Here is a 27,966-nt window from a genome sequence, read left to right on the forward strand (position 1 = left end):
CATCAAACTAGATTGGCCGAGTTTTTGAGACACTTTTTAAAATCTCATTCCCCTAATCTGCAGAAATACCAAAGTGTAACAACGTATGTTCAACATTTCACAGGTAGATTTGTTGAATAAAAACTGTGAGATGTAACCACACAACCAATGAAAACTCTACTGCGTCTGCTGAATATGCTGTGTCTTTTTAAAATGTTGAATTGATATAAAGAAAGTGCTCTCTGACTCATTTTAATTGACTTTTTCCCTGCTGTATTTTTAACTCCATGTCTAGACAGTTTTTTTGTTTTGTTTTTAAAGTCATTTTTCAAGCTTTTGTACCTCTAAATAGAGAGAAGAGGACAGTGGATGGAGCAGGAAACAGGGTGAGAGTGGAGAATGACATGTGGGAAACAGGCCACAGGCTGGATTTGAACCAGGTCCACCTGCTAGGGGGCAAACCTCATGGGGTGAGACCTAGACTGCTAGGCCATCTGTGCCCTGTTTTGGTTATAGTTTCTTAAACTTACACTCAGCACTGTTACATGCAGTTTAAGAAAACAGACTTTGAGCTTCATCAACACCAGATCAGACCATTATAATGTAAACAGGTTAGGCAGACTGAGATCGGACTAAGCATTGCTCGACTGACACACATAGATAATGTTATTGCTATCGGACTGGGGTTGGATGCAGCAGGGCTTGGCAGGTCTCTGCCTCAGGGTTCAGCATGAGCAAATTTGACCCAGAAGAGGAAGAAGATGACCATGACCAAGGGTCACACAAACACTATGTAATTCATGCATACACGCATAGTGTGTAAGAAACAAAGACCTACAGCTGCATCCATCTCAGCCATTGTAGGTAGAATGTTAGAATCTACCTTCTTTGGGTGAACCAAAACTAGTTTGTTAAGCTTATCAAAAGGACACAGCGCCATCTATCTAAGTGGTGCGGGTATTCTCTGCTTCTATTCTCTGCATGTGTACACAGACAAGACCAGATCCACTGCTGTGACTTTACGATCAAGCTGCGACCTTAGTTGGACCACTGCATGCATGTAAATGTATTGAGTTCCTTTTTAGCGCTGACCCGTCTGCAGCATAGACTGTATATAGAGTGGACAGTGCGGCTCTGAGCCAATGAGGGATTCTGGGAGAATCTGAGTAGAGCTGGGTGACAGAAGTATTTTTTTTTTTTTCTTCCGAGAGTCTAATCACTTCTTGACTCTACCTCTCGACATATTTTACAATCCCTGAAAAAAAATATACGAGAACGGCAGCTGTCAATTATTGCTTTCCAGCCCATCTGGAATGGCTGGAAAGACGGATTTTTTTAACCTGTACTGCAGCCAGCCACCAGGGGGAGCAGTTTTTGTGGAGACCTCACTTCGAGCAAGACGACGCACATTTTTTTTTACAGTCTATGGTCTGCAGCAACTGATAGCGTAGCTTCTATTCAAGTTTTTCTCCTGCTTTATCAACAAATGGGTTGACTATGATTGCTCTATGGGCAACACACAGCTGTTGACAATAAACTCTTACAATATGACTTAAAAATTAAAATGAACTGTCCTTCCAAGACACCTCTCATCAACTTAGGGCTGATAGCTGACCACATTTTGAGTCATTAATCATTAAAGTGAAGCCAAAAGATCCTGAGCTCCCCATACTGACTGTCTACAGTTGTAACTCCTTGTTTTTCCTGTTCAGGGCTGATCAACTCCTGTTCCAGTTCGGGCACTGTCTAATACATACGGCATGTTTTATTTGTTGCAAATAAATTTATTCATACTTTAGTACACTGCTTGTATCACAATCTTTGTACGGCATTAAAAAAAAAAAGTTTATTCAGAGTGCCACTTTTCTATAGTCTGTGCCCCTACCTGCCCCCCCCTAGAAAAGAAATTCTAGACACGGCCCTGCTCTTTTGATGTTACTGAAGCAATGTTGTCGAGTTCAGACAGCTTTGAGAGGTAAAATATCATCAGCTCTGAAGCAGACGTGAAGGTAACAAAGCGCTGGTTCGTTAAGGTCTTTCAGACACAGTCTGTGAAACTCAGTCCGTGGTCAAGACTCCTGAACAGGCTCCATAAATATCTCACCTTCATGATCATTCTGCTTTTATTAACAGGTTGCTGCTATGGCAACAACCTGTGAAAGAGTGTGATGGACTGTCTCCACCCTCATGAAAGATGTTTCTGTGTGTGCAGACTTTCATTATCAGTAAGTGGAAAAGAGAAACCTGGCTGCTGGAATGCTGTTTTATTTTTACATTCCTGCACAGCCCTCAGCCATCAGATGTAATTCAGTCCTCGCGGTGCCACCAGCTCTTATTACGTCCTTGGATAAGAGTTGCAGCTCCAGAGTTCCTTGGCGTTTGAGGAGAGCGTGGCTGGGTGAAGCAGAGGAGATTGAACAGAGCTCACCTGAGGGCTGCCTGCCTGGCCCAGGTGATGAACTCTCTTTTCTCCTTCACCTGCAGCACTGTGCACTCACTCTGAGAGCAGCCCGGTTCACGTTCACACACCCAGAGTTCAACACTTAGACCCTGAGGAGCTGCACAGTAAAGAGGTATATGAATCTACTGGAATAAGAAATTACCTTTTTTCACTCCAAGATGTTTTTCCCCAAACAGACTCAGATGGGCACACAGTCATCGTTTCAGACAGCAAGGATGGCAGAGCCCTGGAGAACACGCGAAGTGTTCGATTTAAACCTTCATCCTCTGAGTTAAAGACTTAAACGTCCAGCGAACATGATTCCCCGCTGACTTTAGAGAAGTTCAAACATGTAGAGCTCTTCAGTCACGAGCCTAACACCACCGAATCCAATCATCCACCTTGAGTACTGCTAGTTAAACAGCTCACTGTGTATGAAGCTCTACAGAAAGGAGCACACAGTCAGTATGAGCTCAGAAGGCTGCAGATAAAGCGGCTCTTATAAAATAATAATCAAGAGACTTCGTTGAGACTTCGTTAAGACTTTTCAAGCTGTACCATGGAAATGACTGTACCTCAAATTAGCATGCTAGCAAAACTAACATTTCAGAAGATCAGGAAGTGAGCTGGGTGAGACAGAAAGATGATAATCTTACAGTTTAAGTCTCCAATCAAGGTGAAAATGCTCGGGCAGAAAGAGTTGATTTTTTAATAAACCTCAAATAAAGATCAAAGAGGAGCTGTTTCAAAACCTACGACTGTAATGTTTATGTAATTTTTAAAAATGTATAGCTCACTTAAAAAAATAAGTTAATTTAAACAATAAAAATAAATCCCTTTTTTTTAAAAGATAACTATCTCATAAAAACAGGAATTAATCTATTTTATGATTTGCCTGTTTTTACAAGATACTACCTCGTAAAAACAGGATTCACGTCATCAAATATGCGCATGCATTCTGGCAATGCAAGCTCCATTAGCTCCATTCATTCAAATGAGTTAGCCTCTTTTAAATGTACTGTAAGCAGCATAAAAATTTCCAGTTATTCTGTGTCCAAAAACGATACTTAGCCACTGAGTCAGCCTCTATCAAGTTCTGGGCCCGTTCACACGACAAGCCATTAGCAAGGAAAATGGACTGTTTGTACTAACAGCAAAAAAAAAGTTGATTAGCGGTTTGCATGAGCCAGGTCAACGACCAAACGGGCGTTAGATTTAATGGAGGTATACCACACCATTGCAGGTGCTAATGGCAGGATTACAGCACCTGTTTGGCTGTTTAAAGGCAGACATCACGTGATGCGTTACAGTTTGAGACGAATTAAACAAAGGCAGTGGACGATCCTTTGGAAAAGTGGCAATGTGTAGCCATACAGCAAATTCAGATTTAGGAGAGACAACATTTTTTAGGTGAACAGATGAGATAAGGAGAGCAGTTGAAGTCCCGACAAGTTTGACATGATAGTTTCGATATTTGCCTTGCTACGTCTCAGTCCCTCCAACGTGTGTGTGTGGTGAAATGTTGGAGTTCATAAACAGCTTCAAGAGTTAGTCATCGAGATACTGGGGTATTGCTACAGCACTTGTTCCTTTGCTTATTTTATTTTTGAGGTTTTCTACTGTGCGCTTAGAAACACCACACACATTTACTCTGTTCAAGTTGCCAAACTTTCTCTTTCTCTTTGTTTACCTGATTGACTCAGTGATAACAGCTGTTGGTGTATTCTTGTAATATGATCCCCATTGCTCCTACTGAAAAATGTTGTCCTTGATCTTCTCTCGGTCACACCGTTACTGCTGTCATTGTAGAGGTGCAGCTGGTAGACATGCCCAATTTGATTTTTTTTTTACGCAATCTGCACCTGCGTCTCTTTCATAGTGTAATTACTAAACTGCCAGATTATTTGCAGTCGTTCATTCAGCTGACACTGCAGCCAAACGGACCGTTCTATAACATTACGTTAAGACTAATTGTCCTGTTTGTTTAACGACTGAAAGTGCATACGGGCCCAGATTGTTCAAGAGCAGCAACTGGTGTTTTGGAGTTAAGAGTGACTGTGATAACTGCTAACCGCTGAGTCAAACGTGTCAGTGACTGTTGTTGGCCAAGGGTCACTAGTTAATAGAGTCACACTTGACATTGAAACACCAACAATTACTGATATTCTAAGTTTTTTTTATCCAGTTTTTAATTTGTGAATTAAATGCAATATTAAATACACAAATTTTTGGCATTTAGATCATAAGTGCATTTTTGGAAGTTACACCCTCACGCCGCTTGTACAACTATTAAATCTTTTCAGCAATTCCTGTCTTTATGACATGGTTATCAGATAAAAAAACTGATTTGGTATTATTATTATTATTATTTGAGTGAAAAAATTGCATCCTTAGAATTGCTAAAAACTGGCATCACATTAAACAAAAGTAAGGATGCAGACGCTGTGTTGTAGATTAAGCTAGGTTCCTGAATTCTCTGTAAAGAAATTTAACTCATGAGGTTCAAAAAAATCTTTATATTTGTGTTTGAATTTTTGTAATATCTTGATCTGGTATAAAAACCACAGAACTTTCCTTTACAGCTCCAGCTGCAGAATTTTAAAGAGGGGGTTTGTATCTGGTATAGGCCCAGACTCAGCTAATAATCTCTTTAATCAAAGTCTGACATTGGGTTAAAATCTGGCTTATCTTGTACATGAAGATGATCAAATTAGTCCGCTGTGATCCTCTGGCGTTAGTAAAGACCCTCAGGTAGATTAATGAGCCAGATTACCTGATAAAACAAATTAAAAGCCAAACCCTGAGAGTCAAAGCTCTCACTGACCTCCCAAATCCACCCGACATCTTTGATGCACGTCCAGCGTATGATTCAAATTCAACGTCTGTTTCCATCTGTCTCCCTGCCGAGGAAGGCCTTTTCAATTTACTTAAGAGAAGCTGATAAGACATTTTAGCCGCGGCACTTTAAGAGAGGTCCGTAAACAAACAAAAGCAGAGGACAGATAATCCATGAGCAATTAATTAACTGCCGCCGCTCTGCAACATCCGGACACGGGAGTCGTTTCTGATAATGAAAGTAAACGGAGGATGAGAGAGGACGGCATTTATTTTATCTCAGGTGTAAAGTCTGCTTATCACCTCCTTTTCCCCTCCTCCTCTTCTCTGCTCCTTTTATCTTCTCTTCCTGACTCATATTCCTTTCTTTTATCTGCTGACCCTCTCATCCTTCCATTTCTGCTTGTCTCCCCTTTCTCTTCCCGCTCTCTTTCTTCTCTCCGCTGTTTGTCATCTGTCAGGTCTTTTGTGAAAGAGTAACCGTTTCTTCATCTGAGGTTGTGTTTGTTTTGCTTTGATGTTCATGTCTGCCCCCAACATGTTCAACAGGTAATAGTTACTAATCTCTAACCCCGACAGAACTCACTAATGCTTAGAGTAGGTCACTCCCCAAAAACTCATAACACTGACTCACAAATGTTTTGTTGAGCCAGAGGAAGAAAACATGACACAGACAACCGAGGCGAGCAGAGCAGAATGTCAAGCAGAGAAACTCAGCAGAACGTGAACATCATCACCTCTGAACTCACGCTCCATGAACGTTCCAGACTGATACCTGCTCCGTTCACACACCAGCTCACCCTGACTCCAGAGTTTACACCAGGAACAAGGCCAGACAAAGTTTGGGTGCATGGATGTAGAAACTTGTTCTCACACCCAGATGTAAGCTTTCCATCTTTCTAACTTAAAGTTGGAACATTTTTCTAAACATGCATATTTTCAATCCTCTTCGTTTTCATGTTTTAAAAATCCCTGAATCCATCTGTAAACTGATCTGAAAGCTCTGTTCTCCAAGTAGCACCAGATCATCATTTGGTCGTGCTCAGAAGTCAACAGGTTTGAGGTTTTACAACCCAACATGAATAAAGAGAGGATTACCAATGGAGCTGCCCGGTCTCATGACTCCAGCTGTCAGTCAGCCATGCAAGGTGTCGGACTGAACATGTAGTCAGTGTAAGTCGACGTAGGCAGTCAGCATGCAATGGAGCAAAGCCGGATGTAGAGGTGTTCATCTAGTGTATTTGGGCCACAAAATTAAAAAAAAAAAAAAAAAAAAAAAAGAAAAAAAAGAAAAGAGAAAAACCCAGAAAGAGAAAAATCCTGTTTGGTTGTTGTTTTCTGTAGCTGCAAATCATGTAAAGATAGTACAGGGGCACCAAAGAGACGGAATAATGACTAAAATAAAAGCACATTACCCCTCTTTAAGGTCCGGTTTTATTTATAGTGTCTGAGTGACTGTGTTGCTCTTCAAAATTTCACCTGAATGTCTAGTCACCAGCATATTTAATGAGCTTATGATATTAGGTAGCATTGAAACTTACTGCAATGCATGTAAAGAAGAAAGGAGACGTCATGTATGAACCAGAAGTATGAGCCAGGCTTAAGTCCTGAGTTAGGGGCCATCTAATGACTCAGTTACCTTTTGGTCTTTTTAATCACCAGAGTGACTGACTTTCACAGAAAAATTAGCTTAACAGACATGTTTCAGCCTTCCCTCTGGGAACTGATGAATCAGCTCTTCTCTGACCGTAAATCTGCGCCCTCACTCTCATCCTGTTTTTATATGTTCTTCTGTCGTGCCTTTTTCACCTCCCCTCTCTTCTCCTCCTCTCTTTGCTCTCTATCTCTCTGACATTTCCCTCCTTTTATTTCCTCTCCTCTCTCAATCTGAGACAGGAAGCAGCTGGGAGACATCATCGCCGATGATTTGCAACCACATATTCATTTTTTATCCTAAATATATTAGGCCAGGCATCTGGAAGGTCAGCGGCGTAATGGCCATTGTATATTTTATGAGCAGCAGGAAGCAAAGCTCTTGGAGTTAATCATGTGGATGAGGTGGTTTTCAGGTAGAGACAAGGGCGCTACTTAAATCATCACATAAGCCTCAGCAAAAAGGTCAGACGCTTCAAAACGGCGCTGAATGCCCTGGAGTGGATAGAATGGCTGTAATCATTCGGAGCGCCTGCCACCGTCTCCAGGCCAAACACATTTGTGGAGGTGACTTTGGACATCTGCAGAGCTTTTCCTGCTGGCTGCACGCTGGTTTACAGGCACAGGCAGGACATATGCAAAGGAAATGAGGTTCAGGTTTCAGAAGATTCAAGATTTACTGCGGCTGTGTCCTGATTCGAAATGTTGGAATCCTTCATAAGGATTCCAACAAAAAGTGTGTTTATGGAAAATAATTATTATCAGAAAGAAAAAAAAAAGACAGTTAGAGCATGATCTAAATTAAGTTGTAATGTAACAAGTCAGACTGATTTCTCTCTTTCTCGCAGCAGCTTTTGAAGCCAGGCTTTAGCCCTAAAAGCCACCTCTACAGGTGTGGAGGTGGCTGGGATTTCAGGAATTTAAGATGGAGACAAACCATTTTAATTAAATGACATAAAGGGCAGGAAAATCAAATCTTGTGTGGAATTATGTGTTAGAATATTTAGCTTGTGTATATGTGCTTTGCTTAAATATTATAAAAATGTGCTCATATGCGGTCATGAATTAACAAGTTTCTTTATAGATGGTTTTAAGCTCCTGAGACTACAGATCACGTAGAAATAAAAAGAAATAAAAGTCTTAATATGAGGAATTTAGCTCAGAGCTGTGACAAAAAAGAAATCTTGTGAGTGTGTGTGTTTTTCAGATAAATGATGTGCTTTCAGTTTTAACATCAGTGAGCATGGGTTGCAGATGTAGATAAATAACAGGAAGTTCAACTGCGTAAGTGAAACTGGGGTTTCAAGGAACACAGACACAGAATAGAGGAACTTAAAGGTTTATCTTTACAAAGGTCATGAGTGCATGCTCTGCAAGTGTCTGTATGTGTATGAAATAATTCCTTTCTAGGTAACCTAACGATGTTGCTGTGCCCTGTAAGAACAATATCATTGTGAACGAGCAGCATACCAGAAGAAGACATCTCAGACTAGGATATGACATGTCTAAAGTAGGTGGGGCCATCATATATTTATGGTTCTAAGGAGAGATTAGATTGTTCTTGTACCTAGAGAATCTGAGGGAGAGGTAAAAAGAACCACAGATCTGTTGCACATTTTTCGACTTGTAATCAATAAATCTCAGTATCAAATTGGAAACAGAGTCGTCCTTCGTCCTCCCTTATCATCATAAGGAACACGAGGAAACAAGGTGGGGGTAAAACACCAAGTTTTCTAACATATGTTAAAGCTCAAAATAACATCTCTACAGATCAAAACACGACCTTTCTTTGAGGAAGAACAATAAATACTCATCAGCCACTTTTTCAGGTACACCTTGCTAGTCCCGGGTTGGACCCCCTCTTGCCTTCAGGACTGCCTTAATTCTTTGTGGCATAGATTCAACAAGGAGTAACATTCCTCAGAGAGTTTGGTCCATATTGACATGATAGCATCACACAGTTGCTGCAGATTTGTCGGCTGAACATCCATGATGAGAATCTCCCGTTCCACCACATCCCAAAGGTGCTCTATTGGATCGAGATCTGGGGACTGTGGAGGACATTTGAATACAGGGAACTCATTGTCATGTTGAAGAAACCAGTCTGAGATGATTCCAGCTTTATGACATGGAGCGTTATCCTGCTGGAAGTAGCCATCAGAAGATGGGTACACTGCTCATAAAGGGATGGACATGGTCAGCAACAATACTCAGGTAGGCTGTGGACTTTAAACCATGCTCGGTTGGTACTAAGGGGCCCAAAGTGAGCCAAGAAAATATCCCCCACACCATCACACCAGCAGCAGCAGCCTGAACCGTTGATACAAGGCAGGATGGATCCATGCTTTCATGTTGTTGACACCAAATTCTGACCCTACCATCTGAATGTGGAGCAGAAATCCAGACTCATCAGACCAGGCAACGTTTTTCCAATCTTCTATTGTCCAGTTTTGGTGTTGCTGTGTGAATTGTAGCCTCAGTTTCCTGCTCTTAGCTGACAGGAGGGTCACCCGGTGTGGTCTTCTGCTGCTGTAGCCCATCTGCCTCAAGGTTGGACGTGTTGTGTGTTCAGAGATGCTCTTCTGCAGACCTCGGTTGTAACCAGTGGTTATTTGAGTTACTGACCTCTGGCATTGGTTTGAACTGCAGCAGATCGTCTTGACCATGTCTTCATGCCTAAATGCATTAAGTTGCTGCCATGTGATTGGAAATATGTGTTAACAAGCAGTTTGACAGGTGTGCTTAATAAAGTGGCCTGTGAGCGTATACCTCAGACTTATTCCGTATGTTTTACTACATTAGATTTTAAGACAAGATCAGGATGCATACTGGTTTCAAAATGAAAATAGGAGTATCATTTCACTCTTCTTTCAGACGTAACTCCAGCATCCTTTTTCTCTTCGTCTCGTTTGGTGTCTAACCACCAAACATGTGGGACGTGTGTCAGCAGGCAGCACAGGTAGACTCTCAGCTCTAATGTCAGTGGAGTCATCTACTGTGACAAACCTGGAGTCCACAGGGAAATTATTCAGCGTGGTTATTGGCAACTTAACCACCATGAAGGACAGCAGTCTTCCTTTTCAATTAGCCTGAAATAAACCCTCCCTCTCCTCTCCTGTGGCTTTCCTAACAGGTCAACGCTCTGGCAGGACGACTTCTGTCAACATCTGTGATCTGTGCAGGAGAATCTACAATAACCCAAATAAACCGTTAAACCTCTTCTTATTTTCTTCAATCTTAATACGTTTGTTCCAAAGACCAAAGCTAAATAGAGAGTCATGTTATTGTGCCTACAGACAGCAGCAAAGCCAGTTATTGTAATTCATTTTATAGCACCCATGCATGAGCCTCGTCTCTAGCCTGTTACCTTATCATTTTACCCTTTTTTTTACTAAATGTGTCAGATTTTTCTCTGGTATTCACATTGGGATGCTTTTCCTTCCCTGGGCATGACTTTGCAGAGAGCTGTTGATTGTTTCTCAGACTTAAACTCTCTGCTGTTGTCGATGCTATGTTTACACTGTGCTCAGCAGTTGGCTCTGAAGCCGGGCAGCTCATTGCCCAAAGATTCCTGCAGAACTCTCCAGTTTTGAGACACACAGGGATGCAGACGAGACCAGGAGGGAAGGGAGCTGGAGCAAGATGATGGAGGCTTTCGATAAAAGCTGTGCCTCAATGTGAGATCTGTGCTAAATAAGACAGAGGAGCTAACAGGACTAGCCAGAAGTGGGGAATGCAATATGGTGTGCCTTAAGGAGAGGCGCCTGCATCAGGGTATTCACAACCACACCAAAACCATCAACAGCATCACAAAACAGATTTGCTGCCAAGACATCAGATTGAGCTACGGGCCTCCAGTCATGTGACCCGTCCAGGAAAGTCTTGTTTGTCACGTCAGGGTCATTTCACAGCATAAAAACTCCTCACTGATCCTTGAGGAGAGATTCAGGTGAAAATGAATGTCAGGTGATTGCTGATTAAACGCACCATCTCTGCTATAAAGCGTCTGAACGCTGACCTGCAGGCTCTGAGGCCTCAGCGCTCCACAGATCCCTCATACGACCAAAATCCAATCAATCGTGTTTGTGATCACTCAGAGCAGAGCAGCTTTTAGTGTTCTCTAGGGACACAGATGAGACGTTCAATCGATGTTATGTTCACAGCGTTTTAAGAATGGATTGACTTCTTCTGGCATTATGGACAGAAATCTTCTGATGAACTAAAAATAATCGATATATGAGAAAATCGCCCCGAGTGACTCATAATCCAAATCCCTTCATCATGTCATACATGTGTGAAAACATAAGCTGCTGCTCCACAATTGGTCGGCCTATAAAAGCTTTTTCAGTGTATCTGTGACGTCCTCCTGGAGAAATCCTCTTATAAAAGCCAAACATATGGCAGCAGGGAGCGCAGACATAATGGAGCTGCCGCTCTGAAATGAACAGTGAATTGCTGTGCTGTCAGAGCAGCTGCTGTGTAAGCTGTATATCTCCGCTCGGCTGCACAGAGATGGCTGCGGCACCATTGTTGATGAAAAATTTAAATGCTAATTGAAGCCGTCCATCTGACAATGGGCCCACACCACGCTGCCTGTTTTTACAGGGACAGTGATTTGGACACAAATGGACATTGTGTCTCTGTGAGTCCATGGCCGTTACATGCTCCGAGGAAACAACATGGTGTCTGTATAAATAACACTGAGGCTGGCATGGGGCGCACTATTGATTATGATGTCGCTCTGCAGGAGACAGCAATCCATTTAATCATGTGATCAAGTACATATGAATACTGCATGCATATAAACATGATCATGACTCACATATGGGTCATAGATCTTAGAGTTCGGATTGACTGCATTTTAAACAGCAAAACATCAAGTTACCTGACATATTAGAGCTCAAAGCTGCAACCCTCATGGGTGCATATGCTCCTAAATTTAAACTGTGTGACCTAAAAATGTATTAGGGAGCATTTTTGCATCCAGCACCTACGTAACCAAACACCAGCACACCACGATAGACTGGAGAGAATCACAAATGCACAGAGAGAACATGCAAACTCCACTCAAAAAGGCTCCAGAAAATGTATGAAGTAGTTTTTCTTTTCAGCAAAGTATGAGGGGACCAACAAGTGTTTCAAAGTGTCTCTTACCTGGACCTCCACCCCATAGCCCATATACACAGTGATGATGTAGCTGCAGTCCATGGTGGAGTGGAAAGCAGAGCTGGACTGTGGCGGAGCCTCGATGTACCCTTCAGGACCGGTCAGGTTCAGCTGGCAGGGAACTAAAGAAAGGAGCAACAATATGGATGTGATTCAGCAGGATCCAAATTAAGACGTTGTTCCTGATTGTAATTCTTAGGTTTCTGCTGTCACTCCATCTTCAGACAAACCTTTAATTCTACACAGAAAGCTTTTAAAGGCAGTACAAATTATAGATTACATATAAAAGTTGTTTTTTTTTGCCGCTGCCTGCACACAGACCGTATTTACTGTACGACTGCATGATTATTTGTTTCCCGAGATTGAGCCGAGAGCTCCATAAGCACAGCCCATGCCTTTCTGCGGACTGTCAGCTCAGCCAGTGACATGACAGATCCACAAAGAGAGAAAACATAAAGAGCAACATTTAGACATAATTCACAGCCAACTCCTGCAGATAAAGATGCTGAGATTGTAATTGTAGTTGCACAGCCAAACCTCATGAAATGTCCACTTAAGATCTTTATTTTGAAACCCTGCACTGTGTACACAGCTGACATGCTGCATTCAGGTATTCATATGTAAGGTTTCTCTCCCACAATTTTCCCAGTTCAGTCCTGACTCCTGTGCTGCTCCAAACACTCAGAGACGATCTGTCAGGCTGAGTTTGAAGGTTTCCTGCCTCTCTGAGCAGCTCAGCCCTGAGATGGGACGGCTGAGGACAGAATATTTCACTATGGCCTTCAGGGGGTTTCTGCTCCACCACCTCTACCCCTCACCCTCCATTCCCCCTCTCTCCATCGCTCTCTGAGCTGAAAAGTAAACTTTTCTGAAGAAGAACATCCTGCCTGCCTGTGTCCCTTCAGCTCCTCACCTCAGGGGGCGTCCACTCCAGAATTATCACTGCAGCCCAGTTACAGCAGCATAACCTGTGACCTACCTGTCTGTCTTACTGTCCTACCTGTCTATCTTAAAATTCCTATGTCTCTGTTACCCTCCTACCTGTCTGTTTTACCCTCTTACCTGTCTGTTGTACACTCCTACTTGTCTGATTTACCTTTCCTACCTGTCTGTTTTGCCCTCCTACCTGTCTGTTTTACTCTCCAACCTGTCTGTCTAACCCTTTTACCTGTATGTTTAACTCTCTTACCTTTCCGTCTAACCTTCTTACCTGTCTGTTTAACTGTCCAACCTGTCTGTCTAACCCTTTTACCTGTATGTTTAACTCTCTTACCTTTCCGTCTAACCTTCTTACCTGTCTGTTTAACTGTCTTACCTGTCTGTTTAACTCTCTTACCTGTCTGTTTAACTCTCTTACCTTTCCGTCTAACCTTCTTACCTGTCTGTTTAACTGTCTTACCTGTCTGTTTAACTGTCTTACCTGTCTGTTTAACTGTCTTACCTGTCTGTTTAACTCTCTTACCTGTCTGTTTAACTCTCTTAGCCGTCTGATTAACTCTCTTAACTGTCTGTTTTACCCTCCTATTATGAATAAAAAACAAATATGTTAAATAGCAAAAAATGGATTTTATTAGGAAAGAAATTAATATTTATTACCACATAAACACACACAGAAGTACCAAAAAATGGTAAGCTCTATTGTGTGTGTCTTAGTCGTTCCTGTCTGTTTTAGTAAGTGCTGTCTGTAACTGATTTGACTCTGTTTACTCGTGTCAGATCCTTCTCTGTCCATGTTCAAGTCTGCATTTACATTCTGTTTGAGTTTTGTAGTCTTTGTTTGAACCTTGCATGTCTGTGTTAAAGTCTGACCTGTTTTTGTTGCAGTCTTACCTGTCTGTATCACAACTTTGAGTGCCTTCAACTTATTGTTAAAGACCTTTCTTTCTGATGCATCTTCCAGATTTTCTGTTACTGTTCAGATTTGTGTGACTTCTGCCTGAGGGTTTTCTTTTAGACTGAGTTTCAGTGCTGTCTGTCTGTTACAGTGCTCTCAGTCTGTGTCTCAGTCCTGTTTCTCTGTATTTTGACCCGCCGTCACCCTGCACACAGATGAGCTGGTTAATCATCCTCTTGCTCTCTGTGACCCGCTGCATCCTCTGAGAAATCACCGCCCTGATATTTATTTTGCTCATCCTGCCTCTTCATAAGCCACTCTCTCAGGGTGTTAGGCTGCCGTCCCTGTTTGGACCTCTTGATTAAGGGTTAGTGATGCACTGATGCTGCTGTAATTTAGTTCAGCCCCATGGCTGTGTGTTCGTGAGAGATGCAAATAGAAGAGATATTAGTGCAGGGTGTGAAGACAGCAGGGGAGCACTCAGGAGAGGAAAACAACCTGTCCTCACTGGAGAGAGGATTACTGAGGCGAAACTGAGCCACACAGCAGCTTAGACGCTCGTCTGCTCTGATTACAGAATTTAAATATTTAAAGATTGGTTTGATTCTATTAGTAACTAGCTAAAGAGCAACAATTCACATAAGATTAGATTAACAAAAAATGAAAATAATAAATATTTCTGAACCTAAAGGGATGATAATCTTAATTTTTTTGACCCGAAACTGAGCATTGTGCCAGAAGTCTGCAGAAATCTCTCGCTGTAGATCCAGAAACTTGATTGTAGACTGCAAAGCTTTGACTAGCTGATTAAGAGCTTTGAAGGTCAAAAACATTCTGCTAGAGTAACTATTTAAATACACTCAAAGCTGTTTTCTGAATATTTTATCTTCCTTGACTTTCAATAAAAAAAACCTTTCCTCAGAGGTTATATTTTCTAAACTGAAGCACGTCTCTAATCTTAACTCATTTCAAGATCAGCTCACCTACCCTCGTATAACCTTACTAAAAATAACATGAAATGTTGCTTCAAGGACTCACATTTGATTCATCTTCATATCTAAAAACAAACACAAACTTAAAAGCATTCTGCGTGAAGAACAAACAGCACTTTGTTTCCACAGGATTACACTGACTGTGCTCTTACCTGGGCTCTGCATGGTGGTGATGATGGTGGTCGTGGTGATGGTGGTTGTAGTCGTATCCTCTTCATCCCTTCCTGACCTCACGGCCTGATGAGGTCCGGGTTGGTCCTTCTTCACCCTGTCCTCCTCTCTTGTAGCTAGAGCAGGAGCTGGTGTCGTCCCAGCAGGTTCAGGATGCTTTGAAACCGTGCTGGACTGAGACGTGGGTGCTGATGTTTGCAGGTTGGAGCTTTCAGGACTCTCGTCTGAGGCCTTCTCATCACGTGGAGGTCCAGGTGGGGGGATGGAGAAGCCAAGCTTGGAGCTGGATCCCCCACTGTCCTCAAAGTAGTTGAGCTGACCTCTCGGGGCTGGGTGTTGGGGGGAATTCCTGTAGTCCGGATGGTGGTTTGGGACATTCACCGGTGCTGCAGTGGTGACCACTGGGGGCCTCCCTCCTGAATCCTGGGTAGTGGGGAAGAGGCCCGCTGCACTCTCCTGAGGGACCCCTGGGGTGATGGAGAGCCCATCCTCTGAGGCTGCAGAGAATGAAAGAGAATAAGAGATTTCAGGGGATTGATTCATCCTGCGGACTCAATAATCAGTTGGCCGTGCAGGTGCAGAGGTTCCTGGCTTCACTCTCCTGCTCTGGCTCCAAATTTCTCCATCCGCAGACATTTAACACTCTGCCAAACACATTTACAATGGTTAATGATGGGGAATGCTGCTACAGCAAGCAACCAGCCGGTGCAACAACATGTCTCTGCAACACGAGGAGCCAACAAACCTGCACGCCAGAAATATCAAGGTGCAAAAACTGCAGAATCGAGCCAAAATCGAACCTCTTTTACCTCAACATGCCACCTCCTCTCTTTACACTTTCTGTAAGGGTGTCATAAACTGTTTAAGAGAGTGATCTTCATCATCTCTCATGACACTTATTTTGCCGCTTTATGTCCCTGAAAAGCTTAAAAATCAAACTCATGTTTTGTGGTTTATTTATCCAACAGCCTCCGTTTATTCATCTGCATTAAACCCAAAGTGAAGGAACACCAGAGGCTGGGCTTAAATCCTTATCAGTTTGTGCTGCATCATTCACACAAGAAAAACGACACATGGTTATTCTTCTTCTAATCCTGAACATGCAGGGAAAACAGGATATGATAAGATTATCGCGTACCAGAGGGAGAAATGCACAAGCCTGTGTGATCTTATATATCTGTGGATCTCACAGGGGGGCGAATGTTCTAATATGAATATTTCCAGTAGCTGCATGTATTCTTTATGGCATTGATTTCTAAAAAGCACCTGCAGTCCAACATTTCAAAACTACAAAGTGACGTGCACAAAAAGCTAATTCTTTCATCCTTTGTGCATTTGCATATGAACGTTTCCTGCAGCTTTTAAGCAGTAGTCAGGTACAACCTGCTGCAGAAAACCTTAAAGGTTGCACATGGGGGCTCTACAAATGAAATCACACAGTGAACCAGGTGTTCTTCAGGCCCTTAAACTCTCAGAGAAGACGCCCACTCTCCTAGGTTGGTAGTCCAGCTTTAGAGGATGCAAGTAAAGATGATTAAATCTACCATCAGCTCATCTTAGCACAGCATGCATTTCTGTAAAAACTGATATTTTGGACTTGCAGGTTCTGCTTCCTCATTATTTGACTGATGTATTGTTGGATTGAGCAGCTGCTGTCAGTGAAAGAGTGAAAAGGACAGACTGAGGATTCTGCTATAATTAGATTTTTCGCTTCTCGTTGTGTTTATTTCAATTACATGCCACTTTAAGCCGAGCATATTATGAGCGCAGAGCATCAGTTTTTCAGATTTTCACTACAACACTTTTCTGATATTGTCACTGATTCATCCATCTTGAAATGTTTTATTCCAAGGAGCTGCAGAGATTCTGACAGCAGAAAGTATAACTTCATAGCCGGGGAATATATCTGAAATTCAGTCACCCTCTTTATCTCCCCCTGTTCGCTGCTCCGCTCCACTGTTCTTCTCTCTGACATGAAGGCACAGAGAACCTGTCTGCTGCTTCTGCATGGAGACAGAAACGCTCACTCACTCTGCTCCCTAAAGCAAACTCCATCTTTCAGAGCAGAGTTTTTCCATATTTCCTATCGACACTTCTTCTTTCTCCTTCTCTCACACGCCACTGCGAGTCAGACTGAAAACTTCTTGTAGGAAGCCGAGCGGTACAACCCAAACAATTCCCGTAAATTGCTCACATCAGTGGCTCCTTCCCTCCTCGTAATAAGAGTTAATATTCATTCCTGAGGAGATTTGATGAGGCGCAGTAATTCTCCCAGTGTAATGATCAGTGCTCCCCTCCCAAGTGCACCTGTGAGATCTAATCGGAGCCCCTTCAGGAGGCTATCATCCTCCCAGGGAAGTCTTATGTTTCCTTAACAATGCTTCATTTCCACCATAATGGCTCCCACTCTCTGCCGCCTAATAGCTATCTGCTTCAAACAATCAGGCTTTATTGTAGCTATGCCTCTTCACACCCTGCAGCTCCTCTCACACACACATACACAAGAACACGCGCACAGGCCTCCTCCTCACTCACCAACACATCAGCAGGTAAATCTACAAGAAAATAATGAATGAGACAGAATCCTAAATGACTGACTGGAGCTGTGTCATTACCCCGAGGAAACGTACACACTCAAGGTGAGCAGAGTGTTCTGTCAGATCCACTAAATCTGACGTGTGTGTGTGTGAAACATGACAGATGCTGTGAGATGGGGCTGTATCTATGGGAGAGAAATGCAAGAGACGGAGGAGAAAGTCAGATCTCCTTTAAGAAATAAAACACATGGATCTGTAATCACATTAATTTACAATAAGAGTTAAAAAAGAAAAAAACAGAGCACACTTGGCGGTGATAAATCAGTTTGCTAAGTTTAGTCGTCGTGACACTCTACAACTCACCTAGGAGGTGTTTGAATAAAGATACCAAGGAATATTCCAGGAACAATTCCTTGATTAACCTTGACAACAATGAGACTCATCTTTGCTACAGAGGTTAACGGTGCTCATGGGAAATGTAGTCTTCATGCCAGAGGTGCCATAATTAACGTGACATGAAAACTCTTCACTGAGGATTTCAAAGACAGATATCTAAAACTTTTCACCATCAAATACTTTCTGCTTTCAGATAGTTGTAACTTTTATAGGCAACCACTGAATTCTGTCTTTATTGCCAAGTACTAATTCACTCCAAATCAAATGGTACCATGTTTTGGTACCTAAACCCATCCTTGTGACTGTGAGGGAGTGGAAGTGTAGCTGATTTTCCATACTGGACATGAACACAGCATTGCAACTTTATATATTGAGAAACACATCTGTTAAATTAAAAAGCTTTGATATCTTATAATTTATAAAGTAAATATTAATCAACCCATAAGCACTCACAAAGGTGCTTAAAAATTGGTACCATTGAGTACCGATACCAGTTGCGAGGTACCAGGCATTAGTAACAGATTGTTTCAAATGTGAGAGGTACCATCCCTAGAGATAAGGGGCAGATACAATAGGAGTTTTTCTTCTTTCTGCTCCTTTTCATTCAGTTTTGGGATCTTTTATTTTTTCTTTGTATTAATTTTTATTTGTAAAAGAATGAAATAAATAATAGATATAAGACACAGTCCATCAACATGTCCACACGGGGTGCCAAAATTATCACAGAGTTTTAACACATGCATGATGCTACCCAAACACTCTTCATCTCAAGCAGCTAAATATTCTATTGTGATTTCAGTAATAATAGTCTAAATCTTTTAGGTGTTCAGATAAAACCAAGCATTGACTTTACAAACTGATAATTAATTCAAAATCAATGGCGTGAATCAGACTCCACAGAACCCTGTGTTAAGATCTTTGCAGCAGAAGTAAACATGTTTACAGCAGAACCAGTGTCTCTCTACAGCTTATTTATGGCGTCTGCTAATACTGTTTTATATTTTTATAATAATTGACGTATTTTAGCATTTTAATCTAGTCATATGCTATGTTCAGGGTTGATGTCCCTTACGAAAGAAAAATATATTGCAGCATATTGGAAAATATCATGTCATATATTAGATAATATATTCCCATATATGAGATATAGTATTTATATTTTCCAACATATTGCAATATATGGAAAGCGGCAATCATTTGGATATTTTGCAATATATTGCAATATATTTCATGAATATATAATATATTGTATATGTGCCCTCAATATATTATTCCATGTATATCATAATATATCAATAGTATATTACAGTACATTTCAAAAAATATATTGGTACATATATTTTTCTTTCGTAAGGGGTATGTTTATCTGGCAGATAGAAGGATGGCCTCTGCGTCTGTGAGGTCTTTTGACCCTGTGTTAACTTCCACCAGTCTCCTAGCTCCATGCTCTGATTCAACAGTCACACACGTTGATAGCACATCTCTCTGAAAACTGACACCAGCTGTGGGTTGAGACAGTGGTGTCAGTCATATTTTTGGCCAATTACTCTCGAGTGCTTAGTTTAACTCAACCTCTGAATAGGCGTAGCAATGAATGTTATAAAATGTATGGCTCCTGGATATCGGGGCTTTCTTTCTTTGGGAGTTGTTTGACTGAAGAACTGGGTAGATTTTTTTACAATTTGGTGCCGTGACCCTTGGACGACGAAACTCTCATAGTCCGAGCAATGGGACAGAGAGAATCGCAGGGTGTTTCTCCAGACCAATACCAGAGGTCTCTATGGAAAAAGGTGGCCAGAAACCTTTTCACCAGAATTTCTGCACATTGACTTTACCCAAATTTATGGAGTGTCTGAAATACTGGCCTTTGATTTCTTAATTGATAATATAACTACATTTGGGGGTAATCTAATAGCATTTACTGGTCACATGTAATGTAAAACACACAGGGAAACAGATTTGGTTTTAGGGTAATTAGATTGTGGTTTTCTAAATTCATTTAGTGTTCCAATTATACAAGTGTGTTTGGGGAAAAAGACTTCACCTGCTCCACCCTCTCATCCAAGAACAGTTACCTCTGCTTTAAACAAATCAAAGTAAAGATAGTGTTTCAGGAATCTACACTGGACAAGGGTAACATCATTCTTAAAAGAAAAGACATGTAAAGATTTAGTCTGGGGCCCAAAGAAGTGATGTCGTCCATTTGTTTGACAAATACAAACATTAGCCTTAGTGATATATTCATTTTTAGATGAATAACCTGTCAAAAAAGCTAATCTACTACTTAGCTACCAGTAAATGTTTCCATTTAAACCTTAAATCTTGGACGCACAGGACAGATTTAAAAGAAAAGTAGCAATGAAGGCTGACTGTAACTGTGCCAAAAAGCTGTACTTGAACAAACCACACAGTCTGCAGCACACAGCCAGGTAGCATCAACGCTCTGCAGCTGCATGTGAGGGGAGAAGTTCCCTTTCATGCAGGTATCTGCAGTCTTTATCAGAAAACAAACAACAAACAAAACCACAGAATGATGTTTAAAATGAAGTGGAGTCAGTGAGCTGACAGGTAAGCTGAGCTGCTCTGATTTCACATTTGACGTGCATCACTCCTACAGTCTCACGCCAAACGAACCCACACAGTTTAAAACACGATCTCTGCCTCTGCTCTGCTAATGCCATCGCCATCGTGCGTGAGTGCTGCACTCAGAGTTTCAGCCCCAGCATCCACCTGCAGGCTCTGACTGCTGGAGTTTGAGATACTGTCTCATCACGTCTCAATTTCTGCATAGAAAGTAAACTGTGAGAAGTGAACACAAACAAAGTTCTGATGCAGCATAACTCTAATATCATCTCGTAGTATATCTGTTCATTCAGTTTGAAGGAATCTGCCAAGAGCTGGAAAAACTCATCCAAAGTTGGAACAAGAATTTGGAAAGTTAAAGCAAATTTTGGTCCACGACTCCACCAGACGACAGATTTGAAGTCTCGCTTCAGCAAAAACGAAAAAAAATCAGAAAAGGAATCATCCAAACATTTATCAGCAAAGACAGGACGCCAGCAGCAGATAAAATCACGCTCCCACATGTGCCGAGGAGTGTGTGAAAAAGCTGTACCTGTAAAAAGCTCCAACATGAACTGACAACACTTTGGACTGAAATATGGATGAATAAATAAAAAAATCAGGCCTCTATCCGTCTCAGAGATGTTTAAATGTTATGTATTCATTAGATATGAGTGGTTATTAGGTCAGAAAGGTGTTTTACTCTCTGTTCGGTTGAGCTGAATGATCCAGAGAAAGACTTAAAAATAATCCAGAGATCAGGCTCTGGCAGCAGCTGAAGGATCATTTCTTGGCGCTGCTTTGTCTGCTACTGTACCTCCTCTGAACTTTAATGATTGGGATTTGTATTGGACTCATGCGTTATTCAAAGGCAGGCTTAAATTCTGTTGTGGCTCTGTGACAGCCCGGGGGGGAAAGACATCAAAGTGTCCCTGAAGGTGCTGTGCCCTTTTTCGCTCTCCTCCTCCGGCTGCATCACAAAGAGCAGAAAACATGAAGCTGAGGAGGACAAAAGAGAAATCAGTGTGCTTTGTGGAGATGAACTTTCGACACAGACTGAAACTGTGTTCATGAGTGAGATGATTCAGCTGTCCAGCAGGCAGGTCTGCAGCATGTCCACTGCTTGGGGACGTTGAGGATTATTTTAATGATTTAAACTGGAGGTCTGTGACCCCGCTGTGTGATGCTGTTAGACTGATTGTCATGAAAATATCAGTTTCACTTCATTACTCCTCAGAGAGTTTCCTCTCTGTAATTCAGTCCAGTCGATCCCCTTTCAGAGATAATAGCTTTATTTTTATTACTAAATTGTTTTTCCAAGTGCATCACTCTGGCGAAGATATAGTTTAATCTCTGCCTGGGTTTTATTCACAGCAGACTTTGAACTCTTCTTTTCTTGACTCAGAGGAGAATCAAGGATCTGTTTCCAGGATCCAGTTTGGAGTCAAAGGGAAATTGGCTGTTTCTAACCCAGACTGTGTCTACCTGAGTTCCCTTTACAGAGTGGAAACTTGATTCTTGTGCAGCTGTATACGCTTAATTCAGTGCAAAAAAAAAACTTTGTATGGATGTGACTGTACTAACTTTTTCTGGTGCTTCAGGCCTCCTGCAGGCCTTGTCGGGATGGGCCTCCAATTCCTTTTCCTAAATACTTCATAACTGAATTTTCTAATACCTTGATCTTAGACTATTGAGGGAGAAGACACAGAGTCCAATCAGCTAAGGAGTTCAGTCAGCCTGAATCCAAAAATCTTTATTCATAACAAAACATCTTGAACAAAGTGAGGTCCCTAAGTCTGCTGTGAAAAAATGAACTCCATCCTCACAGGCCTTTAACAGCCTAAAAACCCTCTCCCCACAGGACCTAAAAACTTCTTCCAAAGCCTCCCCAAAACCCAAAGACCTCAGAGAAACCTTTAGTAAAACCTCCTCTCCTAAGCAGAAGCAGCTTCTTCTATACCCTCGTGTTGAGCGTTCCTTCTGTACCAGATGATGTGAAAGACATTCCTTTCCTCAGAACAACGTGTTGATTGGCTGTTCTTTTCTGAGCAACACAAGCTGACCTTCTTGGGTCCACATTTGAAAGGTGTGCCTTAGTAGTCAGTATTGAGTTCATAATAGAAACTCCTGTTGCACCCTGAATTGAAACAGGCTCAGGTTCAGAGTTCTCAGATGTTTCTGTGTTATTTCGTTCATAGCTGGCCTTGGACCTGGATGTCAGCTGACACTTCAGGAGGGACACTACCTCTGTCACAGGTGCACAGGGGAGGTGATGATGTCTTCATTCACTCAGCATTGCCCCTGATAATGTTATTCCTGGCATTAGGCAGCACCTGGGCGGCTTGAGTTCATCAGTCAAAGCAAATTTGCGTCATCTTGGAGTCATTTTTGATGAGGGGTTGTCCCTGGCGCAGCATTCTAAAAAGCTAATTGAGAACTGTATTTTTCAACTGCGCAATATCTCTTAGTTGAGACACATGATCTAACGGGACGAACTAGAGACCATTTTCCATGCATTTGTGTCTTCATGGTTAGACTACTGTAACTGTCTGTTCACCTGTCTCAGTAAGAATGAGCTGAGCCGTTTACAGTATCTTCAAAACTCAGCTGCAAGGCATGCACTAACAGGAGAGCCCACATCACTCCTATCTTAAAGTCCCTCCACTGGCATCCGGTCTCCTTCAGAATAAACTTTAAAATCCTTGTTCTAACCTTCAGAGCCCTACATGGACAGGCTTCTGAATATATCAGTGCTCTGATCCAGCCCTACAGCTCTGTACGTACTCTGAGGTCCTCAGGTCAGAACCTACTGATGGTTCCTCGAACCTGTTTCAAAACCAGAGGAGACAGATCCTTCAAAGCGGGGGTGCCCCGTCTCTGGAATGAACTCCCTTTGTCCCTGCATCCCTGGACTCTGTAGAGACTTTTAAAAAGCAATTAAAGACTTTCTTTTTTAAGCAGGTTCTCAGAGCTAGTAGTATTGATGTTCATTTTTATTGTATTTAAATCTTTTTTTTTTTTTTTGTTTGTTTTTGTTTTTGTTTTTTTTTAATGTGAAGCACTATGTGACGCTTGTCTGTGAAAAGTGCTATACAAATAAAGGTTACTGACTTACTTACTTACTTACTTCATTTGTCAGTCAGAAAGAAGAAATCTTTAAATGTGAAAATGTGAAAATGTTACTCAAAACCAGAGATCCTTAAAGGTCTTATTGATCAAAACAGCAACATTACAACATTTAGCAAACTCATCTATTGGGCAGTGTCCAGCTTCATCCCCTGTACTCTTAAAAACATTGAAAGCAATGTCCGTGACCTGTCATTCTATTGTTTACAATTCTGTTTACTCCTTCCCCAAAGCTGAGGGGGCAGGAGGGACAACTGGCAGCTAAGTTTAAACTGATACACATTCCTTAGTTTTAGCCTGTGCTGGCTGCTATAAGTAAGATGCTGTACAATTCTTCAGATTTTTGGATTGTCCCTTAAAAAAAAAAAAAACAACAGTAACCACCTCTTTTATTAGTGGACACAGAAAATTGAGCAACAGCAACAAGCTTCTTGGCCTGCAGCCCCTCTCACCTAAATTCACTACAAAGTTCATTTTTATGAATACTTTTTAAATGAACTGCTGATCTGAAAACGATAGTTTCATAACTCCTCCATGGTGGCGTTGCAGAGCAGCTGTCCTCCAGGAAGCAGAGAAAAATTTGGATATTCAGTGAAACCTTGATTTGATTCTGGGTCTGTATCAGATTTCTGAATGAGTCGGTGCACAGGCTGTTACCTGCTCTTGTATTTCAGGCTGCATTAGAGTCTGACTCTGTATTAGCATTAATAAAACAGGCAGGTGCTGTACTGTAGTAGACAGAAAGAGGGAGAGATGCACGATTCTGAATGACCTGCTTACAAATACATTTTAAAAAGCATCACCGGCGCACTACTGGAGGATGACGTTCCTTTTGTCTCTGGAGTAAACAAAACAGAGCTCTTCTCCCTGTTTGTCTGCGTGCAGAGCAGCATCTGGATCGCAGAGAGGACTTTCTGCAGATGAACGATAAAACATGAAAGGAAGGAGAGAGACAACCCCGCTCCGCACCGTATAATGGTGTTGCTTTGATTTCTGCTCCTTCACATAGATTGGCTGACCACTTAATGTTTGTGCAGAGAGATGGAGCAGAGAAAGGAGTGAAGGGGGGCCAGGAGCACATGCCACTGACACCATGAAACTCTTGCACAGAGTGTGTGCACGTTTCTGTCCATGCTTTTAAGCCAGGAGTGGAAGTGCATGCTGTGAGTGATATTAAGAGCTCATTTTAAAATATATATGCAATAAGAAGAATGTTACAGATATGAGCAAGCAGAATGGAAGCTGGATGCTGAAGTGCGTGTCCCTGCTAAACTGTTTATTGTTCTTTACTGAAGAGTGTCAAAATAAACCTTTATCAAAATGTTTGATTTTTAGAGCCAAATCAGAGCTTGCAAACCAAAAAATAATAGCTCAGGGTTTTAAGAGGGTTGGTGAAAAGCTGGATGTTCAGACTAAACCTGTGCTGATTTTCAAAGCTCTACATATTCTTATGTTGTCCAAACACCTGAATCTGATCTTCACCAGACTTGTTAAAATTATGAGATCATCACATGAGGATTAGCCTCAAACAAAGGGCCAGCCAATCAGAGTGAAGGGGTTTTGTGGGGCAGTGCCTTAGGCCTTGTATACACGTAGTTGGGCATTTTAAAAAACAAATATCACCCCCTCATTCTTTTTAAAAATACTTTTGTCCACACACAGCTGGTAAATCTGCCAATATGAAAGGCTCAAGGCATTTCAAACCCATAATTGGCAGTGTTTTTCGGATGTAAAACCCATGCCAGCCAATCAGAATGAGCCCCTGTCATTCAGCTGTGACATTGGAGCATGGGCGCTAAAAGAGGGGGGATTTTAGGGCCCGCAAAGGCCCCTCATAATATATGGGGGCCCTGCAATATTTCTTTTCATGAGGTTAAAAATCCCTGGTGGCACCCCTGCGTTGGAGAACTGAAAACTTTGTTTCCAAAAATCTTCACTTTGGCCGAAGTTTTCAGAAAACATTGTCTTTAGTGATGCAAAACTGCGTTTTCATGTGGATGACAGGCCTAAATGTGCAAAAATATATGCGTTTCCCAGATTAGCGGCTACATGTGGACATTGCCTTAAAGTGACACTCCGGATAGAACAAGTTGGGTCCTATCACAAGGTTTAGGGCAGAAATTACCCCTACAGCAGTGATTTTGTGCAGCAGAAGCCCAGGGCGCTCGCACCACACACCCCCTCCCTGCTCGTCTGCTGGTTTCCTCTGCACTCAGACGGGGCCAATTTTTACTTGACCAAAAACACAAATAAACGGACTCCCACTAAAAAAATCTGATATCGGTCTGCATTCACGCTTTATTTAGAGAATTTTCAGCGCGTTACTTTCACACAAAAACAACGCTAAATAAGGCTCTAGTTCTCATTGTGTCGTAAAACGGCGCTACCCCCGCTACAGAGCCACAGCTGGCTACGAGGCGCTCGCCGCTTAGTGTATCAGTCCGCGCGCACGGCGTGCCAGATATAAACAAACACAGGTAGTCTGCCAGGACGAAGAGACATGATGAGACACTTTAAAGAGGCAGGAGCTAAAACGAGTTGTTTCAGACAGAGGCTGACATAAGGGTTTTCTACAACACCAGTGAGACAAAAATTGAGATTTATTTGGGCAGTAAATCATGTGAAGATACTGCTGATGAACCAAAGGGACAGATTTAAGACAACAAAAGGCACATACTCCCTCTTTAATCTAACTTTGAACTTGAACTTTTAGTATTTTTCAACTAACAAGCTGTCTAACAGGTCTACTAACCATACTTGCCAACCTTGAGACCTCAGAATTCGGGAGATTTTCAAAAAGGGGGGATGGTCATATTGATGTGTTGTGATATCCGTTTGGTCACCGTGTTCAATCGAAAAGTCAGATCTACAAAATGTGCACGTAGCATATCCCGTCCTCTTCGCGCTGTCCCGAATAAACGGGAATTCTCTTTTCCACTCATTCTGGAATTTACACGAGTACTTTCTCTTCTTACTCATTTCTTCTTCTGCTTCTTCTTCTTCTTCTGTTCTGTTTGCCGCGCTTGACTTCGAGCCGAGGTGTAACCGTTATTAATGAGAAGAATGGTGTAGCGATATTGTTGTCCAGGTGGAAATCGGGAGAAATTCATGAGAATTGTGGGCCAGGGAGATTGTCTGGAGGGGCACTGAAATTCGGGAGTCTCCCGGGAAAATCGGGAGGGTTGGCATATATGCTACTAACTAGTTTGTCAAGTTTAATCATGCCAGCAAAACTCAAACTTGTTGGTTTGTTTTACATTAAGATTTTCCACTACTTGTGCAAAGAGATGAAACTGTATTTCTAGAAATGAGCAGAGATTTTAAAACATAAAAAAACACATTCCTGAATTTCAAGTAAAATGTCTGTGCCTGCTTGCTAAGGTTAAGATAGAATTAGGCGTGAGGAAATGTAGAATTTGCTGATTTGTAAAGATAACACGTAGAGATGCAGAGTTAGGGAACATCAGGACTGAATTTTAAACCAGAAGAAATCAGACTTTTTCATCAATATGTGATTTGATTTTCAGGCAGAAGTTAAGTTTGCTGTGTCACCCTGACTTAGGGTCTTCATTAGATCATGCTTGTCATGGACTTCGTGATCAGAACTGGACCTGGAGACATAGTTTCATATCTCTGTTTTCAATGTTTTTAAATCAATAAGCTGTGCAGATGAAAACATTGATGATGAGTGTCTGAATTGCAAACCCATGCTTGCTCCTCTCTGCTGTTAAAGCAGATGAGGTTGAGAAGAGAAAGAGTATGAGGATGATTCCTGCCTGGTGAATGTATAAATGCAGCATATTTGCAGCTTGTTTGGGATTTTTATATGAGGCAGAATTGATTGCGAGGCCACCGTCTCGCTCCTCCTGAATACAAACCAGACTCTTAATCCACTGTTGCCTGTAGCAAAATGTTTGCCACTTTAAAATTTCCCTCATCGTATTGATCCTGCTCCTCACACCAGCAGCCAGGGACGCTCACTCATGCAAGCTTAATAATAGCAGGTACAGGTGGACACTATTATATCCACAAGCACACAGCACTCAGGAAACACTGAACAGAACAGAGAGAAACCAGCAGCTGAATGCAGCTCATCTAAAAATGCAGCAAAATGACTGAAAGGAGAAATGTGACGTGTTGGTCACACAACAGGAGGTCGAAACTCATGTTTACAGAATAAAATCACAATAAACATCAAAATCTCTAATTAGACTGAATGGGAAACACACTGGAGCCTGTTTTTATTCAAAATGTTAACCAGAGCAACATCTCTTA

The 27,966-nt window shown here is 41.8% G+C and overlaps 1 protein-coding gene across 2 annotated transcripts in view; it reads right to left on the bottom strand.

The window, feature by feature from the left end:
- Positions 1 to 27,966, bottom strand: part of LOC141797635 (seizure protein 6 homolog) — a 213,183-nt gene that overhangs the window by 103,043 nt on the left and 82,174 nt on the right. For both annotated transcript variants that reach the window (XM_074679207.1, XM_074679206.1), the window contains exons 3-4: positions 15,052 to 15,567; positions 12,062 to 12,195 (exon numbers count right to left, since the gene is read on the bottom strand). In XM_074679207.1, coding sequence (XP_074535308.1) covers positions 12,062 to 12,195; positions 15,052 to 15,567 — 650 coding nt within the window. The remainder of the gene's footprint in view (positions 1 to 12,061; positions 12,196 to 15,051; positions 15,568 to 27,966) is intronic.

This window comes from Halichoeres trimaculatus, unplaced genomic scaffold (genome assembly GCF_033239565.1).
Source record: "Halichoeres trimaculatus isolate MK-OKI-2021-1 unplaced genomic scaffold, fHalTri1.1 fHalTri1_scaffold_9, whole genome shotgun sequence".
Lineage (NCBI taxonomy): Eukaryota > Metazoa > Chordata > Actinopteri > Labriformes > Labridae > Halichoeres > Halichoeres trimaculatus.